Source organism: Halichoerus grypus, chromosome 10 (assembly GCF_964656455.1).
Source record: "Halichoerus grypus chromosome 10, mHalGry1.hap1.1, whole genome shotgun sequence".
Taxonomy (NCBI): Eukaryota; Metazoa; Chordata; class Mammalia; order Carnivora; family Phocidae; genus Halichoerus; species Halichoerus grypus.
Window position 1 is genome coordinate 95,560,863 of NC_135721.1, and position 23,265 is coordinate 95,584,127.

General features: G+C 44.1%; 1 protein-coding gene across 3 annotated transcripts in view; it reads right to left on the reverse strand.

Moving 5' to 3' along the window:
- The window catches only part of SLC24A3 (solute carrier family 24 member 3), a 487,300-nt gene extending 464,713 nt beyond the window's left edge, over positions 1 to 22,587 (reverse strand). For 2 of the 3 annotated variants that reach the window (XM_078056870.1, XM_078056871.1), the window contains exon 1: positions 22,110 to 22,587. In XM_078056870.1, the coding sequence (XP_077912996.1) occupies positions 22,110 to 22,536 (427 nt within the window). In that variant the 5' untranslated portion in view covers positions 22,537 to 22,587. The remainder of the gene's footprint in view (positions 1 to 22,109) is intronic. The other variant, XM_078056869.1, reaches the window with a different exon arrangement.
- Between the last annotated feature and the right edge of the window lie 678 nt (positions 22,588 to 23,265).

Consider the following 23,265-nt stretch of genomic DNA (forward strand, 5'->3'; position numbering starts at 1 on the left):
GGGTTTTTCTTTTCTTATCTAAAAACATTGTGGGGGTGGAGTAGAGAAGCGTATAAGGAACTACGGCCCAGCCTTTTGCTTCTCTGGGGAGCAAGGTAGACTCCAAGCATCTGCGAGCATGAGCTTCTCGCTTCCCCTGAGTTATTTTGTCCTCTTAACCCCCATTGCTCATTATCAACACCTACACCCACCCTCAAAGTCACAACACTCTCCTGAATCACAGCAGACGCCTGGTTCCCTAAACCCTGCCATAAGGAAACCGAGGAGCTTTTCTGTAGCACTCATTTCACACGAACCACGACACTGCTCCTGGACATCCATGCTGGTCTGGAACCTGGATCAGCTTCTCCAAGGAAGGGAACCCTGAAATAACTTGTACTCTGTTCAAGGTGAACAGGCCATGGAACAGAGGCAATTTCATGTGAGGTCAATGAGGCAATGCTTTCTCCATCTGCATATGGGAATTCATTCATTCATTCATTCATTCACGCACTCATTCACTCAACAGTTAGTAAGCTCCTTTCTGCAGAGCAATTCACTACGTACTGCAGGCACCTGAGATCCAGAACGTACCCAAAGAGACACCAAAAGTGAATGACTGATGTGGTGATCCCACTGCTTGGCATCACCTAGGCATGACATAGGAGCTGTGTGTTAGAATGTTCAACTCCAGCACTTTCTGTGATGGGGAAAAACAATGAAAACACCTCAAATGTCCAACAGAACGGGAAGAGCTAAAAAGCAAAATCATCCGTGATATACCCATGTGAATGAGACAGTGAGGAAAACAAACACAAGAGAAAGTCATACAGGGTAACTCGGACTGTAGAGGCCACAGAGTTAGAGGCTTGAACGTGCTGGTGGGGCAACCAGAGATTACCAATGGCAGGAAGTGGTTAGCATCCCTAGGGTGGGAAGGGCAATGGGGAAACGGGGTGTTACTAGGGCTCGGGAGCCAGGCCATAAAAGGAGGGGCTTCCAGCATGAATGCAGTCATGGAGAGAGGCTGCTGAAGCAGGGTGGGAGGGGAAGAAAGAGAAGGGAAGGAGATGCTCTTCTTTCTCTCCCCATCCTGTACTCCCATTGGCCAAAGTGTCTGAAAGACAGAGGGCCAAGGAGCTGGGGAAAGTAGCTCCCGCTGATAAAAGAAGAGCAGGGAAAGGGTAAGAGATGCACCTGAGGGTGCACTGGATATCCTGCAATACCATTCTGGCACTGAAAAAAGGTGGATCAATCTCTAGCACATATTGTTGAATGAGAACAAGCAGGATAAGCCAAGACAGTAGGCTCCTGGACAGGGCTGTAAATATTGGGGATAGAGGCAGGGTGCTCAAAGACGACATTAGTGTTATCTGTGATGTCTTCAATTTTCATTAGCAGGAAGTAACCCATAAACTACTTTGGTAATAACAACTAATTTAAAAAGGTGAATTCATGAGCCACCTCTGGTGTGTGTTGCCTCCCAACCCTGCCAGCCAGAGCTGCTGTCCCCTTCCTAAAAGTCCTATGGCTCTTTTTAGGGCACTCCACATGTGGAGGTAAGCCTGGGGTACCAAGGACAATGGATGCCACCCCTTAAGGAAAGGGCATCCTCCTTTCTACCCCCAAGAAGTTCTGCATTTCCCTCTCGACATCCTCAGGCCCTCAACAGAGCAGCCCGAGCTTCCCGAACACAGAAACGTCTCTATCTCGGCATTTCAGATAAAGCTTACTAGGTCTGTTGGAAGTAGTCACTCAAGGAGGAGACCATATGCTTGGGGTATGCTCGCATGCGCAGGGCAAAATCACAGCACCTGTCTGCCAGCCTGGCTTATAGATGCTTCTCAATGTTCTTTCACATGCAATTAAGAGACCTTGTTAGCACAAAGTTTCCTGGCTCCATCCCCAAAGATTCTGATTCAGGAGGCTGGGGTGGGGCCTCTGACTCTGCATGTCTATGGAGGAGGGGGGTGCCGGGTGATACTGACGTTACAGATCGGAGGATCTTGCTTGGAACAGCACTGGCTTCTACTACAAGCAAAAATTTATGACATACCGAAGAAATCCATCGAGCTGGGTAATCTCAATGGCTCTGTGAAACCAACAGAAAATCACATTTATAAGAGTAATTCTATGAAATAAAAATGAATAATGATTCAGGGCATGCTCAGAAGCAAAACTATATTGCTCTGGCTGTAAATTAGCCTTAGAAGGAAGCAGATCTCCAACATCTTCCAGGAGGCTAGCGATTTAAAATTAATGATAAAATTGGAGAGTTTTAGTGTTTCCCAATGGAAAGACAACATAGCACAAAGGCGCACATTTCAGATGGGAAATGGAGAACACACGTGCACATGCAGCTGACTTCCAGGAGTGAGACTTGAACTCCTGTCTCCAGACTTACTGTCCAGTACTCCTGTTCCGGACAGGATGAGCCAAGTTTCCCACCCATGAATGTTTTCATGGCAGAAACTACAAAGATGCAGGAGGATCAGGAAGTTTTATCGTCCTTCATGGTGGAACAATACAGATCAGTCCTGTACAATATCAACATAAAAGATTTCATTCCTGGTGTCTCCTAAAATAAACCCTCATTCTGCACTGACACTCAGAATGTTCATCGAAAGACCATGCTCCCAGGCAAGCATTCATTCCTCTTATCTTCCCTTCTTCCTTCTCTCCTCCCTACTCTCCTTCCCAGGGGAATCAGAAAACACTGAAAAAGCAAACACTGAAATGAAAGGGCCATCAAGAGACACGATGGCACCCCGGAAGCCTCTAGGACCATCCCTTCCCAGGCAGAACAAGATATACCCATGTATGGCATTCTTGGCTCGAGACTGAAAGATGATGATCTTGCCATCTTAGGCAAAACAACTGTCCAGATCGGCCTCAGAGTGGACATCCTTCTCCTCCAAAGCTCAGGGCTGTTGTTTGTAATTCAGTTAACACTGCTGGCTTGTACAGCCAAAGGGCGTCTGGAGAGATCCCCTCCCCCACCCCTGGATTTTTCATTGCTCTTGTGAAACTGAGTCAATGGTGAACATTTTTTCCTTTTTATTTTGTTATCAGAGGAGCAATCAGCATGTAGGCAAACCAAAGCAACTATCAAGAAGAGAAAAGAAGAAAAAAACAAAGTGTCTACTTATAAAAGGGAAGGTCATCATGTGATATATTTTAAGGAGATTCCTTCGCCGGAGTCTCATAACCATCTTGATGTGTTTTCCAAACTGGTACCTCTTTGCCATCACTGACCCATTAACACTCTCTTTGCCTCCAGTTGTTGTAGAGGCTCTAGGGCTTTCTGACGAGGAAGAATTTTACACAGAACTGCAATGTGAGGTTGAAGAGACAAGGTGGGACACTCGATACCAGGCAGAGAATGCCTTAGGAGTAAACAGAAATGAAGAAGCTATTCAGATTACTCTAAGACAGGGGCACCTGGGTGGTGCAGTCAGTTAAGTGTCTAACTCTTGGTTTTGGCTCAGGTCATGATCTTGGGGTCCTGGGATCAAGCCCCATGTCGGGCTTCTTGCTCAGCGCAGAGTCTGCTTCAGATTCTCTCTCCCTTTGCCCCTCCCGTTCATGCTCGCTTGCTCTTTCTCGCTAAAATTAATAAATATATCTTAAAAAGAACACTCTAAGACAGGGAACCTAGTGGACAGAGCTCTATACAGAAACATGTGGAAGCCCCATAACTCCACATTGTCAGCAGCTCCAGCAAACCTACTAGATTATTACAAACACAATAATAACTAGAGAGTACAGTGACTTGTAACAGACTCATGGGCTAGGTTGTTTAATTAGTAATAATTAAATACTTTAAGTAACCTATAATATTTTAAATAACCAACAATAAACACTTTAATACATATATTCTATATATTCAATGAAATATCCTATATACTCAATGGAATGCCAACCAGCCCATGAAATGATAATTACAAAAACTGATGGTTATCATTATTAAAATATGTTAAGTCACAAAAATGCAACATGAAGCATCATATTGATAACCACCTATCTTATTTTATGAAAGGATCCCATGAGAGTGTGAGAGGAGTATTTGCTAACTCTAAAAAAAAAATTTATATATATGACTAGACACTAGAAAAAACACTGAAAAGTAATCATTTTAACTCAGTTTCTTCTTTTTATTTTTGTTACTACTTATACAGTTGGCAGTATTCCATCAAAGAAGCAACTGAGACCATTTTGTTGGTACAGTATCATCCAGGCAAAAAGGAATAATCTAACAAATATTTATTGAGCTTTTCCTCCAAACCAGCCACCAGGCATAAGACAGTGAACACAACAGAGGAAGTTCCTGCTCCCGGGAGCTGACATTCTCCTTGGGAGGGTAGCATCAGCACAGTGAGAAAATAAATATACAGTATATCAAATGAGGACACAGTAACTGCCCAGGTAAATGCCTGTTTGATGTGCATACACAGTGGATCACTCCAGGACTTCCTGTTCCTGTTTCTCAGAGTCAGACCACAGGGCACCTGGGAGGCACAGTCGGTTAAGCGTCTGACTCTTGGTTTCAGCTCAGATCATGATCTCAGGGTCGTGGGATCAAACCCTGCCTCGGGCTCCGTGCTCAGCGTGGAGTCTGCTTAGGACTCTCTCCCCCTCTCCCTCTTCCCTTCCCCCCTCCCAAATATATAAATAAAACTTTAAGAAAAAACAAAAGCAAACAAAAAAACAGAGAGTCAGACCACAAAGTCTGATACACGAAGTGTATTAGTTTCCCAGTGTTGTGGCAAGAGATTCCCACCACCTTAGTGTCTTTAAAACAAACCAAAATCTTATAGTTCTAAAAGTGAGAAATCCAACAGGGGTCTCAGACAGCTAAATTCAAAATGTCAGCAGGGCTGTGTTCCTTCTAGAGGCTCCACAGGAGAATCCCATTCCTTACCTTTCCCAGCTCCTAGCAACTACCGAGATTCCTTGGCTCATGGCCCCTTCCATCTTCAAAGCCAATAAGTGGACCACCCCCACCTCTGCTTCTTTCCTCACTTTCCCTGACTCGACCCCTCCTGCCTCCTTCTTTCACTTACAAGGACCCCTGTGATCACAATGGACCCACCGGAATAATCCGGGATACTCTCCCATCTCAAAACCAGCTGATTAGCAAACTTAATTCGCCCTTGCCATGCACCATAGATTCACAGGTTCCCAGGATTAGGACACGGGCATCTTTGACAGGGCGGGGAACATTATTCTGCCTACCACACTGGGTAACTTCTGTTGAACTTCCTGGCAGGAAATGTTCCTCAAAGATGTTCACCACGGTGGAAACTACCATTGTCTACCTGCGTGACGTTGAGCAAGTCAATTTAACCCAAAGAGGATTACAATATCTAATTCATCACTGTGTGTAGATAATTGAGATAAAATATGTGAAAGAGGTGTGACCATGGAAAAAACACTGACCAGTCAGTTAATATTAGATAGATTTAGCTGCTCCTGAATCTCTCTATCCATGAATTAAATTTCTTCTTCTTTGTAACAAACTAAAACTTTAAAGCTGAAATCTGAACAGGCATCCTGGGATAATATGGTCATCAGTCAACAATACGTGATTTGCCCTTTCCTACACTCCTGGAGTGTGGGTGAGCCCCTGAAACAGAAGGATGGGACATGACAGGTGGGCTGTGGGAAGTGATAGGTGGGCTGTGGCACACTGGTCCCCTGGTGTGAACCCCTATCTCAGAACCAGGCTGCTGAAAGGAAATGCTTTCAAGGAGACCCCCACCCCATGAATATGTCTTTCTATATTTATGCATGCAGAGACTCCAATTCCTGGAAATGCAACTCAACCTGGGGAAAGACTGGATGGATGGGGGAATATTACCGTCTGCAGAATAACAAAAAGGAAAAGAGACAGAACCACAGGAAGATACAAACTAGGGTGGTAGACTTTAATGCACTGTCTCAAGATGGAAGAACTATCAACTATTTGAAATTACATGAATAAAGCTCCATCTAGATATTCAAACTACCAGGAGATCTCCTCTCAGGCAAGCTGAGTCACCCTAGAAAAGTCAACATAAACACAAGGAATTTGGTCAAGACCATGAACATATCTTCAGCTGAAAATATGCTAATAGTAACTGGACACAATATGGCAGGGTGAGTGCTTTGGAGAGACAGGAGAGTCCCTTCACAGGCACACATGGGGCCTGGATCTTCCCTTTCAAAGGTGGATAACTCAAAAAAAAAAAAAAAAAAAAACTGAAAATTCACTGCAACCTAAAAAAGAATACTATACTTCCAAAAATAATTTATTAAAAGTAGAAGAAGTAAATTTTAGAAAGAATCGATTTTGTAATCTCAATGGCATGCAAAGAAATATGGGCTATTGAAAGAAAATTAAAAGTGAGCAGAAAGGCTAAGATTACAATGGCAGCTAGTTAATATGGGGATGGACAAGATATGAAATTAAAAAGATGGAAATGCATGAACAAAGCCTAAATGGAATAAAAGGCAATAGAGCAGACCCAAAGTGCTGAAAACAAAACCATTGAGGAAAAAAAATGTAGAAACTCTTGCATAATAAAGAGGAAATGACAAAAAGAGGGAAATGATGAAATGAGAAGATAATAGATACGAAAGACAGACAAATGAGTATCCAATCGCAAACAGTTCGTGTTCCAAAAAAAAACAACCAAAGCAGATGAAAACCACAATCAAAGGTCATATTCTCCCGACAAACTGAAAGACAATTAGAAATCGGCATTTTAAAAATATGCACATAAACTTTGAAATTAGAAGTCACTCTCCTAAATAACTGCAGAAAAAATAAAACTACAATGACAAGACTATTTGAAAAGTATAGTAATGACTACTTGACACTTTGAAACTTATAAGGTGAGTCTAAAGCTGCCCTCAAGGGCAAATGCACCATTAGCAAGAAAGAATAAAAATATATAAATAAAGCACTTAATTCGAGATATTAGAAAACAAAGGAATTAAGAGAAGATTTTTTAAAAACTATTAAAGATGTAATTGATTCAGAAAACGGGGGAAAAGCAAAACTGATAAAGATACACGAGATGTATCTTCCAAAAATAATAAAATAAACCAAATACAATAAGATTTGATCAAGGAAAAAAGAAACACATGAGTTACTAATGAGAAAGTGTTACATAATCACAATTAGAGAACAAGTTGAAATTTTAAAATGCGATGCATAATTTGGTTCATTTTAAAAAGTCTTAATGAAATGGACATTTCTGAGAAAACAAATTAGCTCCATGGAAAAGTAAGCAGTGGCAGAAATTGAAGACTTTCTCCAAAATTATTTTTAAGAAGATTGCTACAGGCCAGGTAAAGGCCAAGCAGTACTATATAAATGTTCTTGCAAATTTTAAAGTTATAGACCATCCCCATGCTTCATAAAATATTCTGGAACATAGGAGAACTCGGAAATCATCGATTAGTTTTGTGAAGTTAGTGCAATACTAACACCAAAACCTGGCAGAGAAGCTGTATGTCAATATCTGTCGAGAATATAACAGCAAAAATCCAAAAGGAGTATGAACAAATCAAACCCAATATCCTATGAAAGGAAAAAAAATAGCATGGCTATCTGGGGTTTACCTCAAGAGCAGCTTCACATGGATATTTATTTATGTTACATTATACTAAACACTTCAACAAATGTTAATAAGGCATTTGACCATGTATAACACCCATAGCTGATTAAAAAAAAGAAAAAAAACTCTTAGAAAATGAGAAATAAAAGGAAACTTCCATAGCATAATGAAAAGCAACTAACATAACCAAGAGCCAACAGTAAAAAACCACCCAACTACAGCATGAACCTAAAAATTCCCTCTGGGGTGCCTGGGTGACTCAGTCCTTTAAGCATCCAACTCTCGGCTCAGGTCATGATGTTGGGGTCATGGGATCGAGCCCTGTGTCGGGCTCCATGCTGGGCATGCAGGCTGCTTAAGATTCTCTCTCTCCCTCTCCCCCTGGCCCCCCACTTGTGTGCGCACACTCTCTCTCTCTAAAAAATGAATTAAAAAAATAAAAATTCCCTCCAAGTGCACCTATTGTGATAAGCACCAGGTGTTGTATGGAAGTGTGAAATCACTATATTGTACACCTGAAACTAATATCACACTGTATGTTAACTTACTAGAATTAAAACAAAAATTTAACAAAAAATAAAAAATAAATAAACCTTTTTGAGCACTTTTATCATCAAAAAATAAATCAAAAAAATAAAAATTCCCTTTAATAGAAAACTATTGGAAAATATAAGGTATTGGTTTGTATAACAATTTGTGTTTATTATTATTACATAGTTTAAAACTTAAGAAGAAAATATAAAGAAGAAAATCAAGAAAAAATTGTAAAGACTAAATATTTTAAGAGAATATATAAAGAATGAAACAACAGTCAGAATAAATAATAACAATAGTTCACACAAATACATGTAAGAAAGAGATAGGGAAATAATTATGAATCTTGACAGATTTGTTTTTTAGCCTTGATCAAATGAAGAAGCACACTAGGAATGAAAAGAATCAATGCTGTAAAATGCCATTTCCCCACAAATTATTTATAGATTTGTCAAAACCCAGAGGCATTTGAGCAAAATTCAACAGAGATTCTAAAGTTCACCTGGAAGGATAAATAAGTGATAATAGCAAATGATTTTTTCTCCCAGAACAAGAGGAGAGGAGTCTTGCCCTATCAGATAATTAATATGCTAATGACCTACAACAATTAATTAATGAGAAAATAGAACAAAACAGACATCATAACATCTGCCTCTGATACCTAAGAAAATAAGCACGGAATAAAGGTCATACCATAAATGTGTGGGTAAAGGAAAGATTATTCAATAAACAATTTAACTGTTAAATCTGCTCATCTGTTCAAGTAAAATCTTCATCTTAGCTCAGATAAGTTCCAAATGAAATAAAGAGGTGTTTTTTTTTTTTTTTAATTAAACCATACAAATAGGAGAAAAAAGACAAAGGATTATGTGGAATAAACACACCCTTGAGATCCTGGGTCTAAGAATAAAACAATGAAAAAATACAAGAGAAAACAGATACAGTTTTGACCAGATAAAAATGAAAATCTTCTGTACACCAAAAAAGGGGGTGGGGGAGGCAAAACTTCTGATACAGGATAAAAGACGAATATGTAGAATATATAAAGAGCTTTACAAGTCATTAAGAAGAACAGTTATCCCCTTAGAAAAACATGGAGAACAGACATGAATAAGTTTTTCTCACAAGGAAATATAAATGGCCAATAAACATTTTTTAAACATTCAGCTTCACTAGTACAAAGACATGCAAAGTAAAGCAATGAGATACCATCTCTCTGCAATCAAATTGAATTTAAAATATGTAAAATAATCATAATATTCAATTCTGACAGAGAACACTGAATTAGGCACTCTCAAACATTGCTATTGGAACTTCTAATTTGTCCAAATTCCTGGAAAATTACATAGAATGTTATTAGCCCTTACAATAGGCATGCACTTTGACACTGACATAGCACTTCTAGGAATCCAGCCTAAAAGAATCATCATCAATTATCAAAGACTTCGGTACTAGAACATTCATCACAGTGAGGACATAGAAAATACCTAAATATCCCAAACGGAGGCCTGAATAAATAACTTATAACCAGAGGATAGAGGATAGAATGTAATAGTTAAGACCATGGGGTCTGGAATCAGACAGCCTGAATTCAACTACTACCCGGCCACATAGGAACTTTAAGCAAGTTACTTACATGCTTCGTCTTATTTTTCTTTGCATGTAAAATGGAGATCATAATGGTACCTACTCCATTGGATATGGTGATTAAAGGAGTCAATACAGGTAAAAGCACTTAAACAGTGCCTCAAGCATGCAAAGTGTTCAATAAATTATCACTTGCTATAAATACTAATAAAAATATTGTGATTTTTAATACTATTATTAGGAAGACATTAAAAATTATTTTTAAAGTTTGGTGCCATGGAGAAATGTTTACAATAAGTTAAAAAGCAGAATCTACCAATTCTATACAATCTCTTCCAGGAAACAGAGAATAAGAGAATACTTCCTAATTCATTTCATGGGGCCAGCAAAACCAGACAAAGATAGTACAAGAAAAGAAAACTATGACCAATACCCTGGGTGATCACAGGTGCAAAAGTCTGCAATAAAATATGACCAATTCAAATCCAGGAAAATAAAATAAAAAACACACCATGATCAAGTGGGGCTTCTCCAGGGTATGCAAGGCTGATTCTGTATTTGAAAATCAATCTATGCAATCCATCGTATTAAATGTCTAAAGAAGAAAAACCATAGGATCATATCAATTAACGCAGGAAAAGCACCTGACAAACTTCAATATCCATTCCTGATAAAAATTCTCAACAAATTATAAGCAGGAGAACTTTTTCAACTTGATAAAGGACATCTATGAAAGTCCTACAGCAAACATCATACTTAAGGATGAAGGACTGAAGGCTTTCTCCCTAAGTAATCAGGGATAAGGCAAGCATGTCCACTCAAACTCAACACTGAACTAGAATTCTCAGCCAGTATAATAAGGTGAGAAAAAGAAATTAAAAAAAAAATACCTGGATTTGAATGTTGATAAGCAGCTCTATTCATAATTAGCAAAACTAAAAACAACCCAAATGTTCTTCAATAGGCAAATGGATAAACAAGCTGTTGTACATCTTGTTTAAAGGAATACTACTCAGCCATAAAAAGGAATGAATTGCCCACACATGCAACAATGTAGACAAATCTGAGAGTCTGAGTGAAAGAAGCCAATGTCAAAAGATTGCAACCTATAGGATTCGATGTGTATGACATTCTCAAAAAGACAAAATCAGGGGCCCCTGGGTGGCTCAGTTGCTAAGCGTCCGCCTTCGGCTCGGGTCATGATCCCAGGGTCCTGGGATCGAGCCCCACATCAGGATCCCTGCTCGTCAGGAAGCCTGCTTCTCCCTCTCCCACTCCCCCTGCTTGTGTTCCCTCTCTCACTATGTCTCTCTCTGTCAAATACATAAATAAAATCTTAAAAAAAAAAAAAGACAAAGACAAAATCATGGTGACAGCAAACAGATCAGGGGTTAGGGATGAGGAAGGGTATAATTACAAAGGGTTAGTATGAGAAAGTTTCTAGGGGGTGATATTTTTGTTCTGCATCCTGTCAGTCAGTTTTCTTGTATATTAATATTTTTAGTTTCAAAACAGTATCCAAGACATTTTATATATTATTCCATCAATTTTACAATATCTAAGGGAAGAAACATACCACAATGCTGGAAAATACTGCAATTGACCTGTCCTCAGGTCCAGATTTATTGAAAATAGGTGCAATGAGCTTTCTTTCTGCACTCACCCCAACAAACACTGGTGATTTCAAATGACCACACTGTGAAATCCCACTCAGAAGGGGATTTTCATTGGGTTTTCAAAACCTAGGGTGTTATGGTCCTAGGAAGCTTTGCTTTGTTTGGAAGTGGTGTTCAGATCACAGACTAGAATTGCAACACCAGGTATAAAAAGTGGTGAAATCTTGTCAACTCAAAGACCCCAATAAGAAAAATTCATGGGCACTCATCTTCAAAATAACCAGTCATTCTCATGGCTGTATGAGGTGACTAGCCAGGTGGAAGGTAAACCAAGGATGTTAACTTTCTCCTGAAGCAAGCCACGTGTGTCCTAAGAGCCAGGATTTCTGAAAAAACAAATCTTTTGTTACAAGAAGCAGCTCCCCCTGAAATTCCCTAATTTTCCCCATTTAGTGACTACACTGCATGCCAAATAACTCCCAGCAAGATTCCAGCACTCCAGAAACATTTCCGAATTTGAAATAATTCCACTGAGTCCATCTGCACTAAATATATTTCTAACCTTCATTTTCTGGGGTGGGGGGGTGGTTATTTACTAAGCAAAGAATCAGAAAACCAGGGTCCGGACCCTGATTGTAATTCTCTTTCACATCAGGTTCCTCAAACATAAAGTCAGATGTTAAGAGACAACAGTCCCAAGATTTCCATCTCTAATACCCTAGGAAACAAATAATGAGGGAAATAGTATTGCAGAAAGCTTGGCTAACCTGCCTGAATGAAAAAGAAGCTTGAGTAAACTTTTCACGGAGCATTCATTCAGAAACGCTGTGCAAATGACAGAAAACATGATCCACCAGAGAAACTGGTCACCAGCCCCACGCGGCCCTTACCTGGCGCTTAGCGCATGCTGCCGTCCCTGGAAGGAGGGAACACAATCACTGAGTGAGGTCTCCATGGCCCAGGCTCATGAACATCGATGGACTTCACGCTCCTCTCCCCACCCTCAACTTACAAGCAGCCTTTCACTGGAGAAGTTATAATGCTTTAACTTTATTCTTGGAGGTGATAGGAGTTACTTACCTTGCCTGTTCCTCCTGTATAAAAAGGTACATAGGCTGTGTGGTTATGAAAAGGGCAACACAAGTTACCCTTGTGACAGCGGATCTGTCCAACACTCTGACTGTGGTGCTTACAGCAACCGACACAGGTGATAAAGCTGTGCAGAACACACACACACGTACACACATGTACACACATACCACACGCATGCATACACACATGTACACACAAACACATGCCACGCATGCCATACACGCACCCACTGCACACACATACATGCACGCACACACGTACACATATACCGCACGCCTACACACTACACGTACATACATACACATGTACACACACTACACACATATACTTAAACACACACACATGCGCACCTGAATACAACTGAAACTCGGGAAATCTGAATAAGGTTGGTGGCTTGAATCAGTCGCACTACTCTGGTTATGATATTATATTAGACTTTTGTAAAATGGCACCATTGAAGGAAACTGGGGAAAACGTACGAGGAGTCTCTCTGCATTATTTCTTACAACGGCCTGTGTATCTACAACTATCTCCATAAAAAGGTCAGTTAAATTTAAGAAGATGGTGAAAACTATGCCTCTCCCTTATCCCTGAGCATAAGCCCTCCCAGGAGGCAACAGTTCTTACCAGTTTCGCGTGTACAAGAGTTAAGGGATAGAAAGGAGGAAGGCAGGAAAGGGGGGAGGAGGGCAGGAGGAAGGGAGCCTGAAATAACTCAGGATGGTTCTGCATTGTATCAAACTAAATTGTGCAGCTCTGTCATAACCACCTCAAGACAACTCACTGAGCCTAGGAGAATGTTTCCGCTGAATGACACCCCCTAAACCCCACTTCCTCTCCCACTAGATTCCCATTGGATCTCCCTCCAGACAGGACACGGGGTGACCCCTCTCTGAGAAATCTGACCACCCACTGATAAAGATTCAGAACTAGAGACATGGGAGCACTGCCCCAGCGCTGTGGCCTGGCTGGATCACCTTATAGAGAAACAGTCAATAGACTCTTCTCCTTGCACATCATTTCAATGGCCTCACGTAAATATGAGCAGACACCAAGGATCACTTGACTTTCGAAGAAAGCACATAACATGAAAAATAAAATAAATAGACAACAGCAACTTGGAGAAACCAAGTTGGTATGTAAGCGATGATACTGTATTGAAGCAGAACAGGATGCTACTAAAAATAACTTTCACAGGGGGGTAAAAAAAAGAGCTCTTAGAAACTAAAAATATGACAGCAGAAATTAAAAGCTCAGTAGAACTAAAAGATATGGTTAGGCAACCTATGGAAATTAAAGCAAAAGGATGAGAAAAAACGTAGGAGAGAAGAGACAAGAAAATCAGAAGATGAATCTCGGGAGTCAAACACCCAAATAACAGACAATTTAGAGAGAAGAGAGAGCTTAGGACGGAGGAAATCACACAAGTTCCCAGATCCAAAGGACGTCAGCTTCCAGATTAAAAGAACCAGGTGAATGCCCAGGAAAATGCATGAAAACAGGACCACATCAGACATTTAACTGTGAAAGACCTGAACTTAGAAGCAAAGAGCACACATGCTTTTAGAGAGAGAGAAAGAAAAAAAAAAAAAAAAAAAAAACAGGTTTCATACTAAAGAATTAATTAAAAGTGGAACAGCATCAGACTTCTCAGGGGCAACCCTACAAGTTATAGGAGCAATGCCTCCAAAACTGTGTGGAAATTGTGTTCCAGCCTGAATTCCCGACCCACTCCCAATCTTCAAAGGGTGGGGCTAGAATTAATGTATTTTCAAACCTACAATGTCTCAAACCTTTGCTTTTGCTATTTCCACACCCCCCGTCTTAGAAAGCACCTGGAGTGTGTGATCCCCAGAAATGTATACCCCAAATGAAGGGATAAACCAAAAAAGACAGGAAACATACATGGGGTCCTTTCAACACAGGGAGAGCTGGGGGAAAGAAACCACAGGCAGGAAGAAGGTGAAGGGAGATCTCAAGATGACAGCTGGGCAGCAGATTTAACAAGCAACCTGTCCAGACTGGAACAAGCCGGAAGAATCCGAGAAAGATTTCTTCAAAAAGAGAACCGGATAGAATATCTAATGGCAGTGTACATAGCAGAGAAGATGAAGGAAACTGGAGGAAAGTTCCAGCTTTAATTAGTGGTGAAGGCTTAAAAAACAAAGCATTCGTGTTTAGGACAGAAAAATTCAGCCCAGCGCCTGTGGTGCCCAGTCTTGGCTGCACACTGGGGCTATCTGTCTCACTTGTAAAAAATCCCAATGCCCAGGCTACCCCCCGAACATCACATCAGAATTTTTGGGAGGCAGGACGCAGACATAAGTAAAGTTTAAAGTTCCCCAGTGATTACAACGTGCAGAGAAGACTGAGACCCACGGAGTTGAGCAAAGATACAATTTTCACCCTCATGCATACTATTCTCAGGTCTTTATCGGTAACAACTGCTTATAACCTCCACTTTTAATGATCAGCTATACTCCACCTAGATGTCCTACCAGTAATCAAAATCAAAATGTCCAAAAGTTATTATCTCATGTTCCTTCTTAAAAATAGGGCTATTGACTTCTTGATGTCAACTGGGGGCACCCCCTTTCTCCTGGTGGCCTACACCCCACCCCTACCCCCTTTGTTCTTTCATCAAAGTCCTATTCAAGAAACCTGCTTGTTACTTCCTTGTTCAGAATTCACAGTATGTCACACAAGTGAAAATGACCTTTGCTGTGGTCAAGCAGCGCAGAAATGCAGCGGGGGAATGAAGAAAGAAACACCAAGTTGCAAATGTGAAATTCCACCAACTAGGTCACAGATGAGCAGACATTAATTATTCTCGCTATCGTAGAAATAGAGTGATTGACAAGCAAGGAACAATGCCTAGATGTCATGATTCAAATAAGCAACTTGTATTGGTTTGAACACCTCCAGATATGACAAAGGCCTTTCCCCCTGTTCACTCGAACTCCCACCTAATGTCTTTAGTCTAGAGTGCAAAGGGTCATGACCAACATGCTTCACGGTCACAGACAGGTCCAGGAAAGTTGGGTTTCCAATCCAAGGTTCAAATGTCTAGGCACAGCCATTCTAATCCCACCACTCCCTTTTCTACACATCTCATTAAAAATTAGCCAAGGCTCCATTTGGGGTCTGTGCCTAAAACCTTATCACCTTAAAATTCCCCACAGTGCTTGGGGAACCAATTTACATCCTCGCCCGCAGTAAATGAGAGAAGCTGTCTCTCCTGCACCTCTGCCAACACCCGACATTATCATACACTTTCATTTTTGCCCATCTCATCTTAAAAAATGGTATTTCATCATTTTTAAAATTAGATTTCCCTGAGGGGCACCTGGGTGGCTCAGCAGATTAAGTGTCCAACTCTTGATTTTGGCTCAGGTCATGATCAGGGTCATGAGATCAAGCCCTGTGTTGGGCTCCATGCTCAGCGGGGAGTCTGCTTGAAGATTCTCTCCCTCTGCCCCTCCCCCCACACTCTTTCTCTCTCTCTCGCCCCCCCTTCACCCTCAAATAAATAAATAAATCTTTAAAATTAGATTTCTCTAATTACTATTAAGGCTGAGGATTTTTACTGGTGTCTACTGGTCATTTGCAATTGCTTTGTGAATTGCCTGTTCATATCATTTGCCCATTTTTTATAAATTAGCTTTTTTGATCCCTATTCATTACCAACCTAATTCCTTTTATTTTCCAGGTTCCAGCTTCTCCTTACCACCAACACCTCCTCCAAGCCATGCTATATTTCTCATTCGTCTCTCTCATAATTCTTGAAAATTAGTTGTTCAACACCTCTCCTCCCACTAAAGTCTAAGCCACCATGAGGACAATATTCTGGGTATCCATCTCAGACACTGCTATCACCCCAACAACTAGGAAAAAGCTGAGTGATGAATGGAAGTCCCTGGGTCTTAAACCAATAGAGTTCAGGCAGGAATTCATTCAAGGGCTGCCACTGAAGATAGTTTCCTAAGGGACCACTTACAAAGGTGGGGGTGGGGGTGGGAAAACCAACGAGGGATGGTGAAGCTCCCAGGACTCCCAGTGATGAACAGCACCACTGCCCCCAGGGATGAGGACAAGGACAGGACAAGTGCACCTTCCAGGAGAGAGTCTGGAAGACACCATCCATGCCTAAGAACTTAGGACTCCATGATTACAACTGGCTGGATGGTGCCCACCACCACTTCACTCAGAGAAAACCTTCTTCCACTGAATCCTTAATTCTCAAACCCTATAGGAGAATACCATGTTTCAAACCATCACAAAGATAAACAAAAGCCAAACAAGCTCTACAGAAACTGAAGGCAGGAAAAGAGCAGAAAAACTTGCATTACCTTCTTGGCAGTACAAGACATTTGCTATGTGACCTCAAGGATGCCTTCTGAACTCTCTGTACCTCAGTCTCCCCAACACAAGAGTCTGTTTACTATCATTCCCCCAAAAAACTTATTTCACTCAAAGAAAAGGAGTCTCCTTAAGGAAAAAGAGAGTTGCCAAAATCCTGTCCTATCAGCCAACTTCCACCAAGCCTTGGAATTCTCAGCAAATGGCTGGTTTTGCAATTCTTTTGGCTTTGCCAACCCTCTGGGGTATTTAAAAAAAAAAAAAAAAAGAAAGGAAAAGAAATCTTCCCACAAGGATTCAAGGCTTGCAAGTAAAGGAAATCTTTGAGAAAAATCTGGGTTGATGAGCAGCTAAGAAAAGCCAGGAGAGACACATCTATATATGTTTAAGCAGAAAATAGAAAAGGTTGAAAAGCAATGTGTTTCTAAAATACTGCTTCTATGAAAGCAACCTTCTGTTACTCCTTTACTCTCCCTAGTCGACTGAAAAAGGCAGCGTGATTCCCATTTTCTATTCATGTCCTCCTAAGCTGAGGCTAGGGAATGCAGTGGCATCCTGCTTGGATGCAAGTGGCCTTGCATTCAAATCCTGCCACTTCATGAAGTGACACTGGGCAAAGCACTCACATTCTGCAGCTCCGTGTTAGCCCATGAAAAATGGGTAACAACACTGAATTTGATGGACGGGAGCAGAATTCTAAATTGTGAGATTACAATGTATGCCAGTAACTGAGCTCCTGAGGCATGGTAACTAGTTTTTAACACAGGTCCTGTAGTTCAGAAATCAAAACAGGTTCTTTACTCAACAAGCATCTTTTGAGCATCTACTGTGGGTGGGTGACACAGATGACAAATGTGAGCAAAGGTCACAGGGTCCCTGACCTCCTGGAGCTTAGAATCTGGTGAACAGGACAGATTACTCAAACCAAAACCAAATAAATACATAATTGCCAACTGTGATAAATGCTATGAAGGGAAAATTGAGGGTGTTCAGAGAGCAAAACAGGGGATCTAGTCAGGTCAGGAAGATCTTGGGCCTGGAGGTGAAGGATGAACTAGCTGTGATGGTGACTGTGGAACAGCATGTGTGACAGGTCTGGGACTAGAAGAAGTGTCACCCTTTTCAGGAGCAGAAGAAAGGCCTAAGTAGCGAAGCATGGAAGGGAAGGCAGGGAGGGAAGATAAAGCTGGAGAATCCAGCAAGGCATCCCTGTCAGCCACAGGAGGGATCGAGAGGTTGTGGTCTTTGTCCTCTGAGGAAGAGGAAGCCACAAAGCTAAAGATGTGCTCTCAGATCTGCAACGGAAATTTGCAGTTCAAACACCCACACGGCCCTCTTTCCAAATACCACCTGTGGACCCCACACCTGACTTCAGATGCACTGCCACGTTATCATGATTGGAAGGTATTTCAAATATGCATGTATTATTCACCATTTACCACCTTGGGAAATGTCTCTGATCTGTAAGTTGTTATCCCTTGGACCCCTGGTTTTCCAAAGACAGCCACAACACACATGCCCATGTTACACACCAACACACATGCCCATCTGCTCGCCTTATGATATACCCTGATGCTCCTCCACTGAGTAAGTGGTGGTATCTCTGTCCCCCCTTTTTGAACTTGGGTTGACATCTGTAACTGTCTTGGCCAAAAGAAAACAGTGGAAGTCATACCGTGTGACTTTTGAGGCTAAGACAGAAAAATGCTGTGCACTTCCACTTTATCCTCTTGGAACCCAGCTGCTGTGCTATGAGGAAGTTCAAACTAAGGCACATGGAGAAGCCATATGGAGAGGCCACACACAGGTGTTCTGGTTGACAGCCCAGCTGAGGGTCCAGCCAACAGCAGGCACCAACCCCAGACATGGGAGTGATGTTGCCTCCAGATGACTGCCGACCCAGCTGTCAAGTCACCCAGCCTTTCACTCTTTCCAGCTGAGACCCCAGACATGGAGTGGAGACAAGCCATCCCTACTACACCCTGTCCAAATTCCTGACCCAAAGTATCCATGAGCAAAAAAATAAAACGGTAGTTTTACACCACTGTATTTTGGGGTAATTTGTTATTAGCAACAGTAACTGGGCAAGATATATATGTGTGTGTATATATATATATATATATATAAACTTTGAACTATATATATTACATATATATATTTCTTCCTTACTCATTATTCACCTACCCAAGAACTTTCTAGAGGGGATGTCTATAATCACTGCTGAGTTAGAACCTCTGGGCTTTGTTCACACAACTTCTGGGAAAAAAGGGGACCAGTTTCCTTACTTCAAAGAAAAATTAAACACTTTCAAACCACTCAAAACACACACAAGTAATCCATTCTCACTGCAAAAACAAGAAAAAGAGAAAGAAAACCCTCGTTAGCAAATCTGACACCTTATTTCAATTGGCTTTGAAAACCGATGGAAAATGAGATCTTTATCAGCAACAACTAAATAGAGCACCTAGGCCCTCTTACTTCCTCTCCCGCTGAAGGCTCCAGCGTCTGCAGAGCGTGTGCAAGCTTAAATAAGGCAATGCACATAAAATGTCCTTGTTTTAGCACAGTGCCTGGCACTTAAAAGCCCACAAAGTTCCAGTTATTATTACTGCTTTTGCTGCCATGAGGGTTAACCTTTGTCTTGATTCCAGCACTAACCCTTCCTTTAATAATGCTTGCGTCCCTTCTCAGCAGAAAGGACTCTATATTGGAGTTCAGTCAGATGTCCAGAAAGGGAGCTCAGATTCCATACGATCAGAAATGTCATACAACACTGTGTAACACAACTGCCACACCTCTCTATCTTGGTTTGGTGAAAGGACTGTCCTCTTTATAAAAAAAGAAAAATCAGTATGTGTTAGAAAACAGGCTTCTGAGAAGTTACATTTAATCACTGCATGGCGTTCAAGGTGAATAAATAAAAATATCCCCCTTTGATCATTAGCAAGGTACCCCCCATGTGGTTATATAAATATTACAAAGCTGCACCCAGATGGTGGCATGAATACCAGGGAACAGAGGTGGGATCAAAGAGCCAGGCCACCTCAGGTTAGTTCCTCCCTCTACTCCTCAACTGCTGTGTGACCTTAAGCGAAGCACTCAGCCTCTCTCAGACACAGTGTCTTTAAAACAAGGCTAAATTCCAAACTTTTTATCCATACTGAAAGGACCCTTAAGTAGAATAGCACCCAAGTTCCAGGGTAAAAGTCACTATTCAAATACTTAAGTTTGCTGAATGGCAACCCCCCAAGCTAAATGATCACTTGCAGATTCACACACATTAATTAATTAGCTCAAAAAAATTAGCTCAAAAAACCTGAGCCTTGCTGAGAATCAGCTAGGCATCATGTAATGAAATTATAAGTATCTACTTGAAGAAAAGGTGACTAGGGACAGAATTAGGACTGGCATGCCATTTGGGGGCTGGATGGCATCCCCCTTCACACTGCTAGCTTTTCACTATTACCGCCAGTTGCTGGGGTAGGGGTATTCTGAAGCCCTACATTTATGGGAGGGGAGAGAGAGGCAGAAAGAATATGGGAGGACAGAGATCAAGGGAAGGGGCAGGGAAAAGAGTTGTGCTATGGAACTAAGTCCAGAGTTGGTGGCACCTGAAAAGAAATGTCACTGCTAGGGAAACCATTTCAAAATGACATTCGAGTCACCAGGTTTCAAGTTTGCAGAGTGTCTGCCACCCCCTTTCTCCCTGAACATCCCAGCTTTCCCAGGGCCCAGGCAGCCCCCTGCCATTGATGGACTTAACTGTATGGGTCACGTTCTCCATCCAGAAAAATGTCTTTTATAGCCTGACAGTGGTGGAAACTCTAGGACTCACAGAGCCCGAGCACGCAGGAAAAATGGCCGGCATGTAATCGACTTCGCATGGTCCTTTCCAAAGGTGGCATCAAGTACAGACTGGCTTTACACTCATAAAAATCCGGCAGATTAAAGGGTGGTGAAAGAAAACCCTCCTCGTGAGAATCAGTCAGTAGCTGCTTTTGGCAGGTCTGGTACCGCCCTCCGAGAGAGGTCCAGCTTCCCTCCCCAGCACAGCCCCCTTCCCGATGTTGGCCCCCATCACCAGATAATGTGGGATTCAGGAGAAAGGGAGAGAGCTGTGGAGTCCCAACGGCTCCACTGAAGACCCGGGCGGACTTTCTCATATTACCATATATGAGGAAGTCTGTCAAGGGGTCTGTTAAGACCTGAACCAAGCCCGACCATCTGCTTTCCCCCCGGAAGCATGAGACCAGCCAATTTGGGGGAGATCCCTTTTTTAATTGATGCCACCCTTTTACCATCACTATCGTAAGGCTTTTATTCTGCACTTCCTAACGCCTTATATCAGAGCTACATCTATCTTAACACCAAAGCATGTATTTGTAACGGCTTTTTCTCACAACCATTTTTACCGCTGTTTTCCCACGAACTGTGCCACTTGAACGGCTGGGATATAAAACCGTTTTTACAACAGTTATTCTTCCAAGTCTCTCCGTCCGTTATTTAGACAGCTGCCCCCCAGGGTCCAAACTGTTTTCAGTGGACAACTGTTCTGAGCACATTTCTCCACAAGGTCTATTTCAGCTCAAGAAAAGCCAAGGACAAAGATAAGACAAAAGTTGTGGGTAAAGGGCGGACCCACTGCAGGGCACCATGAGAGCAGTCGACAGCGTGATGGGCAGGGCAATCTAAATCATTTCTTCCAGAATTGCAAGTGCACAAAAGGGATCAGCCTTCCCAGTGAGTGGTCAGTGAAAGAGAACAAGTACATTCCTAAACCCTAGCCAGGTGGCCAACACTTTTTTTCCTACCCGAAGTTCCGGGCACCTGTTCTGGAAAAGTGGGTATGGAGCTCTGTACCTGGTACATACCGTCTGTTCTATGTAGGGAACACGGGAGAATTACGTGTTCACCAGTCAACCAGCCCCCTTCGTGCCCTCAACAAGCCAAAGGTGTACAGGTGGTTACCTGCACAGGTACCGAATCTTAATCTGGACCACTTTATTGCTGGCCTGGGGGGGGGGGGGGGCTTCTTTAGGGTAACAGTCCCCGCCGCCTCTATCGCCAGTCCCTCCAGCCGGTGGGTAAGAAGGATAGAGCCAAGAGGCACAGGTAAGTGTTCCCGGGGCCAGCCGGGCGGCCCCACGTGCCGGCCGCGTTTCCACTGCGCGGTCCTCGCCTCCAGGGCCCCCTCCTCCCAAGCCCCTCCAGGGGGCAGGGGGAGTCCTTGTGCCCGGCACCCCCTCCCACTGGCCAGCCTGCTCGCCCCGAGCCCGGCCCGGGAGCCCCGAGCTCCCGGAGCCGCAGCGCCCACTCGGGGCGAGCCGCGAGCACTCACCATTATGCTCTTGCATGCTCGACAGCGACCAGAGCAGCAGCGCCACCAAGGCCAGGAAGCAGAGCTGGCTCAGCAGAAGGTCCCTCCGGCGGCTCCGGCGACGCTCGCGGTCCTCGTCGTCGGGCGACGGCATCCTCGGGCGGCAGGGCAGCGGCCCCGGCGGGCGGCGGCCGCTCCTGTCGCGGGCGGCCGCGGCGGGGACGGCGTCGGGAGGCAACCCTGCGCGCTGCAGCCGCGCGTCCTCGCTGCGCTCCCGCTCGGCCGCCGCCGCCTCCTCTTCCTCTTCCCCGCCGCTGCCGGGCTCGTCGTCTTCGTCCTCGTCGTCGCTGTCGCTCAGTCCCTCTTCGCCCTCCTCCTCCTCCTCCTCGCCGCTGGCCCGCGCCACCGCCTCCCGGCGCTCGGGGTCCCTCTCCTCCTCGCGCGCCATGGCTCCCACGCTCGGCGTCCGCGCTCGGCCTCGGGCGGCGGCGCGGCGGGGGCGGCGGGGGCGGCCGGGAGGCGGGGGCGGCGGCGGCCGAGGAGGAGGAGCGGGGAAGGACCGGCGGGAGGAGGGCCTGCCGCTGGCCAACTCCGCCGGCTGGCGAGGCCACCCGGGCTGGCTCCGGCCTCGCCGGCTGCGGGAGCGCGTCGCGGGGCCGCCCGCCCCCTCACTCCATGGTCCGCGCGCGGGGAGCGGGGAGCCGGGGCGAGCGGGGCCGGGGCGCGTCGGGAGCACGGGCGAGGCGGGAGCACGGGCGAGGCGGGAGCACGAGCGGCGCAGCTCCCGCAGCCTGCGGCGGCGCGGCGGCTCGGGCTCGGGCGCGGGCGGGGGGCAGTGCCGGGGACGCAGCCCGCGCTGGCCGGCGCGGCGGAGAGGGGGCGCGTGGGGAGGAGACTGAGCTGGGGAGGGAGCCCGGTCCGCGATCCTTCGGCCGTGCGGGGCCGGGGGGGGGGAGGGGGCTAGCGCAGAAGGCCCCCTCTTGGGGAGCACGCCACCGGGAGGCGGATCTCCGGGTTGAAGGAATCGCCCGAAACTTCGGAGAAACCGAGGGTCTCTTCAGCCCCCTCCCCACCCTCTGCCCTGAGCGGAGAGGCAGCGAGTGCGCTCGACTGCGCGCGCCCAGCCCCTGGCCGCGCCTCCTCCCGCGGGCCTCTTGGGTTTCCCTCCGCCCCCTTG